The 7798-nt window shown below is 39.7% G+C and overlaps 1 protein-coding gene across 1 annotated transcript in view; it reads left to right on the top strand.

Moving 5' to 3' along the window:
- The window catches only part of LOC107042404 (endochitinase), a 119752-nt gene that overhangs the window by 91845 nt on the left and 20109 nt on the right, over window positions 1-7798 (top strand). The window contains exons 6-7 of the mRNA XM_015263436.1: window positions 2440-2637; window positions 2752-2833. Coding sequence (XP_015118922.1) covers window positions 2440-2637; window positions 2752-2833 — 280 coding nt within the window. The remainder of the gene's footprint in view (window positions 1-2439; window positions 2638-2751; window positions 2834-7798) is intronic.

Here is a 7798-nt window from a genome sequence, read left to right as displayed (position 1 = left end):
CCCTCTGAATGTCTTTCGTAATAAATGAATAGCCCCGCACTGGTTTAAATCCTGATTTTCCACCATTTTTTCACTAAAAAATCCAAACGGCCATTAAATTGAGAAAAAAGTACGCTTCGTAATCGAATCGAATTTCCTGGGAATTCCTTGCAGTTTTTAATGATTTTCAAATTTATCGTGAGGGTAGAGCTACTTCAATAGACAAACTTGATGATTGAAAATCTCAGAATCTATAGTTTTAGAAATTTCTCAAAAGATCTGTAGAATGAAATTACGAGGTACTTTTTCGAAATTTGACTTCTAAATAACCAATTTCATTCTTTTCCGAATAAAAAATGGCAATATTCAAGCAAAATAGCCCGGAGAATGAATACTTCTAAATTTTTTCCTCAAATCCAAAATACTATAATTATTTTCAGGATTATTTTCCTGGCTATTTTGCAGGAATATTGATTTTTTAAATTAAAAAAGTCACGGAATTGACTGTTTAGGAGTTGAATTTGAAACAAGTACCTCGTAATTGTTGTTCTACACATATTTGAAAAAATTTTGAAAAAAAAGACCCTCGTAGCTCTGAAATTGAGTACACTGGACTATTTTTTTGATTTGAAGCGCCTGGGGAGCAAACATACAATAAACAATCTATTTTTGTACTCATTCTTCGTTTTTCAAGATATATAATCGATCTTCAATGTACGATAAATCTCACTGCAATATTCCGTGACTTTTAAAACTCATAGTAACCTCTCCTTAAATGAAAAACAGTTTGTTGTCCATTTTACCCACACGGTCCTTTTTAACCCTCTATCCCCTTACCAAAAAAAATAACGAAGGGTCGAACAGTTTTGAGAAACAGTGGAAGAAATCAGATGGCTGCAACTTTCTCAGGGTCTTATGGCAGAAACAAGTAGAGTGATCTCTGCCCCTTTCTCTCCTATTCGACTCTTCTGATTACTGTACTTGTCTCTCCCACTTGACCTTTAAGAACTTTCGATCCTCCAGATCACTCTCTCATTTGACCCTCAAAACTATTTGACCCTTGAGAATGAAATTCGCAACCATTTCACTTTCCTCCGCGTTTCATTCTACCCCTCGTTTTACTTTGCCGGGTCGTTTCACTTCGCCCCACTCTCCCCTAATTTTCAAATATTGTAATTTTCTAATTATTTTATCAATTCTGTTCCAAAAGCAGACTTTCCAATTTTTTTCAGATTTTTTAAATGTTTCCTAAAAGTTTAAAATGAAAAATCAAACTNAAAAAATCAAACTCAAACCTTTCAAAGTTTAAAAAATGAAATCATTTTTTCATCAGGATCATCAGGATTACTTAACAGACATTTACCAGGGGGATATATCTCTGTTAATTAGACTCTCGATACACCTCCAGTAACATCCGAATAAAATTTATCAAAGATTTACCAGAGGTTGACTGGCTGGTAACTTTAACAGGGGGTGGTGCAACCGGGCCTTAGAGGGCAGTTCCACTCCCTAAACCCGCGCATCGGCCGATAAAAAAATACCTGTCAGTTAATTTTGAATCCTCTATAAAATATATAAATTTCAACGAAATCAGAGACGAACAACTACCTACTCTTCCTGTCAGAGAAATAAATAAAAAATCATTCCACTCGTTACGAAATTTTGCGCATTTTTCCCGCAGCATGTCCCGATAACTTCTCAATAGAACTTCTCAAGATATACGCATTTAAAGTGACTTGGAAAATTTCAAAATCAAAAGCCCAGCTTGACTTCAATAACTATTTTTGTCACAATCTCGAAAAAAAATTTTTTTTTGACGAGTGTGAAGGTTGCAGACCAAGGCGAAGCCGAGGCATGCAATGATACGAGTCAGAAAAGTTGTTTTCGGCCGAGTGACGAACATAATTTTACTTCACAATGTCCGTAAACGGTATTTGACGGCCACGAAGTGTCCGACGGACAAGAAGTGCGCTGCGCGTCACGAAATTGGCATTTTTCAGGTCCCTCGACACAAAATAGTACATTACATGCCCGAGCCTTGGAAAACAGATCACCGTCCCCCACATGCAAGATTGCCTTCCGAGCCGAAGGCAATCTTGCACGTGGGGGACGGTGATCTGTTTTCCAAGGCTCGGGCATGTAATGTACCATTTCTAGCTCATATGATTGCAGCCCTCGCCTTCAACTCGGGCGAATTTTTTTCGTCATTACGGCGGGAATAATAAAATAGTATTCTGTTGCAAGTGCGTAAAGAACCACTTTTTTCGCCCGCACCCGTAATAAATCCTATTTTTGTGATACCTGCCAAATTCACTGTTCGAAACGGTAGTGGGGTAAAGTGTTTGTTTTTGTGCACGAATTGCGTAAAATAAACACTCTACGCACACTAAACGGCTTCGAAAAGTGAACATTTTAGGCAGGTATCACAAAAAAATAATTGGCTAATTTTACGTTATTCAGAACGATGGACTCAAACTCTGGGAAGATTTTGGATGCCCAGCCAACAAACTCGTCGTGGGAGTTCCATTCTACGGACGAACATTTACCCTTAGTGCTAGTAATAACAATTATAATCTAGGTACTTATATAAACAAAGAGGCTGGTGGTGGTGCACCTGGAGAGTTCACGGGAGCTAAGGGATTCCTTGCATATTATGAGGTAAAATTGGTTATTATAAGAATTATTTCCTGTCGACGTCTATGATTTCAAAATTTTTTGGACATTTCCGAGTTCAATTTGAGAAAAAAATTTCTTCATAGATTTTCCTTTCAGATTTGTGCTGCCGTCAATGATCCGGACAGTGGATGGACCAGAAAATATGATGACCTTGGAAAAGTACCGTATGCCTACAAAGGTAATAATGAATTAAATCCTGAATTTTTATCATGAATGAATGCCGAATTTCAATAACAAACATGAATCATTGAAGAACCTAAGTAGCATTATTATTACATAATAATCCGATAAAATTTTTCATCGCCGATTTGAATTCTTTGCTATTTTTTTAAAGTATTCTATGAAAATGTGAGGATAGGAATGGAATTTATGGGTATTGGTTCAATATTCGAAAAAATATAATTATTATTATTTTATTATTTCATAATGCATACATGAGTTACACTCATATTACATGGGGGTAGACTGGTTCTTATACTAGAGCAGAAAATAAAACAACAAATTAGAAGAGCAGTTTTGCAAACGTAATCCCATTTTTCGCTTAAGAGACACAAGATATCAATTTCAGTTCCATGCCAATATTAAAACAATTTCAAGACTTATCTGTTCAAAATTTATCTAATATGCCCCACTTATTAACATGTCCTTTCTTAATTTCATTGCCTCCATAATAAATAGCGCTAAACGTTTGAGTTCCCTTGGCGATGAAATAAAAAATAACTCACACAAAACGTCCCATTTAGGATATGAAAGTAAATCAGCTCCAAAATGAGAATATCTGAGCTCAGAATAGTACGGGCACCCCAGTAAAATATGTTCCCAAGTTTCATAATTGCCGTAGCACAGTTTACAAAGTAACTTCGGCGTGATTCGAAATATCTCATTTTTTACAACTAATCTGCTCGAGTAAAAATTGGACAGTCTTATTTGAGCTACAATTCTGGTAAATGCTATAGGGCGTCTCAGGGTTAAATAACTGGCAGTATCATCATCAATACAGCGAGGAATCTTAAATTGCAATGAGCTACCATTGATATAATTAACAAAATCTTGTGTTCTGAGGTTCAGGTAAAAGTTTTTCATAATCAATTCTTTAGCCGTTAACCAGTCAGCCTGGTTCAGACTACTGCACACATCCCCCATATTGATTCCCTCTAAGCAAAATTGGATCTTCGAGAGCCAGTTGAATTGTACTTTATTGGATGGTTTATCAAGTAAATATACTAGTCGTTTAAAGCAAATTAAAGGCAAGCGCTGACTCTCCATATTCAGAATTCTAATTATCCAATTCAGCGTCAGCTCAAGTGCTCTACAGCTTAAATTTCTCAAACCCAGCTCTAAACGAATGGAATAACCGGGTGTATTTGAGGGCAGTAATAGTAGACGTTTTGCAAAGTCTGTTTGAATCTTTTCCATGTCCTCAAAATGACCCGGACCCCATGTCGAAACCGCCTAGAACAAGGTAGGAGTTATGATACTATTGAACAGTTTAATTTTGCTCTGCCAAGCATCCGATTTTGCCTTACTAAGAATCGATCTCGTGGCTCCAATGGCCATTTGTGCCTTTTGCATGGCTAAATCTACCGCGCTTTTACCTTTTAGACCGCTATCAAACATTGTCCCCAAATAAATAAATCGACTCACGACCTCCAACCGCTGCCCATTATACAAAAATTCATCTCTTTCAGAACTCCTGATTCTGTCACTGGCTCTAAACGGCATGACTTTAGTTTTACCACTATTTACACACAGTTTATTCGCCTCACAATAGTCATGCAATATACTCAGTTTTTTTTTACATCTTGTACACTGTTTGCTGATAAAGCCGCATCATCTGCATACATAGGAAGCAGGAGGTCTGCATGGCCATCGATATTGAGCCCACTGCATCCCTCTCGTCTAAAAAAGTCCTCAAAATCAGCCACATATAAAATAAACAGCAGCGGACTCAATATCTCACCTTGCAGCACCCCCTCCGTAATCTCAAATCTCTCCGACAATTTACCTGCTACCTTGACACGCGCAGCCGCTTTATCATAAATTTCTTTCAGAACTCTTATTATCTTTGCACTTATGCCCATTGCAAATAGCTTCTTCCAGAGGAGAGTGTGAGGAACAGAATCAAAGGCTCTTCTAAAGTCTATAAAAATTGAATAAACTGTATTGCCCTCAAATCTAAGTTGACTCTGAAGAGTAGTATAGAGCACGAAGATCTGCTCCTCACAACTCCTCCCCCTCCGAAAACCAGCTTGAGATTCTGGCAATAAATCTGTGCCATCTACCCATCGCTCTAGTCTATTTGCCAGCAAACGGGTAAACAATTTAAGTATGTGATTAATCAGGGCAATGCCCCTATAATTCCCGGGATCCGATCTATCTCCTTTTTTAAACAGCAGCGAGATAGCAGCAGTTGGGAGATCATCTGGGATACTTTCTTTATCAAACATTTCATTAAATAAATCCTACAAGTATATTTTACCATAAAGGGGAAGACTTTTAATGAATTTATTTTGGATCAAATCTGGCCCCGGTGATTTCCCATTTCTGCTGCTTCTCAGTGCTGTCTCAAGTTCAGCCATTGAAAAGGGCTGATCCAGAATTGGATGGCTGACACCTGTTCAACAAAGTTGTTGAGTGCAACGCGATGGGTAAATAGCTCCATAAAATTTTTCCCATTCCTCCATCCCTGGCGATTGGGTTCCATGGTACATCCATGTTGTAGCATGGATGTAGCATGGATGTGCATGGATGTCACTTTAAGGCGAAAAATGGGCCAAAAATGATTGGAATATAATCAAAAAATTATTTAAATGCTGATAGACAAACAATTGGTCCCAATTAATACCCATTAATAGGTTATTTTGTATAATTAGGAGAAATTATTGATGGTGTGCTGTGTGGTAAAGAAGTTCAGATGGGAGAATGCCGCGAGATGGCGCCAGTGTTAAATTATCGAGTCGGCGGGAAACTGTCAGCAGTCGCAGACATATTTTTTATTCTATTTCACTTATGAATATTAGATAGGTTTGGGGGGGCAGGGGGGTTGATTTGGAATATTAGCACCAACCCATTTTGCCCCATTTGGCGAATTTCGCAATACATTATTGTGGGGGGCGGGGGGGGGGGGGGGGGAGTCAAGCGGGAAATAGCTCACAGACCCATTTCGCCCCATTTGTTATTTATTTTCTGAATGAGCAAGTCGGAAAACGATATACAAACCCGTTTTGTCCCATAATTTTCTCAATGAGCGAGAGGGAGCGGCAGGGGGGGAGTCAATTCGGGAAATTGCTCACGAACCCATTCTGCCCCTTCTGTTGAATTTTGAAATTGATTATTTTTGGTTTGATTCGGGCGAAGGGGGGGGGGAACTCGGGAAATGATAAACAAACCTATTCCGCCCCACGCTTTCCATAATCAGGGGCAGGGGCGGGGGGGGGGGTCAATTTGGGAAATAGCTAACAGGCCCAATTTTCCACATTTGTTGTTTTTTTTTATGAGCGAGAGGGGGGGAGGGGTGTCAACACGGAAAATTGCTCGCGAACCCATTCTGCCGTTTCTGTTTAATTTTGAAATCCATTATTGTGGGTTTCATGGGGGGAGGAGGGTGGTGTGAACTTGGGAAATAACAAGCAAACCCATTTTGCCCCACTGTTTTTCTAATGAGCGTGAGGGGGCGAGGGGGAAGTCAATTTGGCAAATAGCAAACAGACCCATTTTGCCCCATTTGTGTTTTCTTTTCTTATGAGCGAGGGGACGGATGTCAAGTCGGGAAACGACAAACAAACCCATTTTGCCCCATTTGTATTTTTTTCTTTTGACCGAGGGGACGGGTGTCAAGTCGGGAAACGACAAACATACCAATTTCACCCAATTATTTTCTTAATAAGCGGGTCGAGGGGGGAAGTTAATTTGGGAAATGATAAACAAGACCATTTTGCCCCACGGTTTTCATAATCAGGGACAGGGGGGGTCAATTTGGGAAATAGGTAACAGGCCCATTTTGCTCCATTTGTTGTTTCTTTGTTAATGAGTGCGAGGGGAGGGGGAGTGTCAACTCGGGAAATGACAATCACTCATTTTGCCCCACTGTTTTCCTCATGAGCGTGGGGGGGAGGTCAATCTGCGAACTGGCTCACAGACTCATTTTGCCCCATTTGTTATTTTTTTTCTTAATGAGCGAGAGGGCGGCGGGGGGAATGTCGAGTCGGGAAACGACAAACAAACCCATTCCACCCCATTTTTCCTAATCAGCATGAGGGGGGAAATGTAAATTGGGGAAATGGCTTACAACACCCTTTTGCCCCATTTGTTGTATTTTCCCTGATGAGCGAGAGGGGATCGGGGGAGTAGGGGGGGGGAGTTAATTTGGGAAACGGCTCAAGAACCCATTCTGCTCCTTCTGTTGAATTTTGAAATCCATTATTGTGGGCTTTATTTCGGAAGGGAGGGGGGGTGTCAACTCGGGAGATGACAAACAAACCCATTTTGCCCCATTATTTTCTTAATGAGGGAGAGGGGGCGCGGGCGGGAAGTGAATTTGGCAAATAGCAAACAGACCCATTTTGCCCCATTTGTATTTTTTTTCTTATGAGCGAAGGGACGGATGTCAAGTCGGAAAACGATAAACAAACCCATTTTGCCCCATTCTTCTCTTAATGAGTGCGAACGGAGGTAGGGGGGTGTCAACGCGGGGGATGACAAACAAACCCATTTTGCCCCATTATTTTCTTAATGATGGAGAGGGGGGGAGAGTCAATTTGGGAAATAGCAAACAGACCCATTTTGCCCCATTTATATTTTTGCTTCCGAATGGAAGCTTTGTAATCGGTCGATTTTTCGATTCGCTAATTTTGCTTGGAAATGTAGAATGTAGATGTAGAATGATCTGAAACGTAAAAATACGAAGTTTGAGGACCATGTATGTACGTGTGTTCGAAAGTGTGGGTCGATTTTTTCGAAAATTTTTATAAATAACGACAAATAAAGGACAAAAGTTGAAGCTAAAAATCTGAAATTTTGTCACATAGTTGGTATTACTTTGGAGCATTTCTGGGCGCAGTTTCAGCTCAATCGGCCCAGTAGTTTTGGAGACACAGCAATTTCTCAAAAATCTTTTTTGCTCAATATCTCAAAAACTACATGA

Source organism: Diachasma alloeum, unplaced genomic scaffold (genome assembly GCF_001412515.2).
Source record: "Diachasma alloeum isolate Michigan unplaced genomic scaffold, Dall2.0 Dall_scaffold_00447, whole genome shotgun sequence".
NCBI lineage: Eukaryota > Metazoa > Arthropoda > Insecta > Hymenoptera > Braconidae > Diachasma > Diachasma alloeum.
This window is presented reverse-complemented; position numbering and strand designations above follow the sequence as displayed.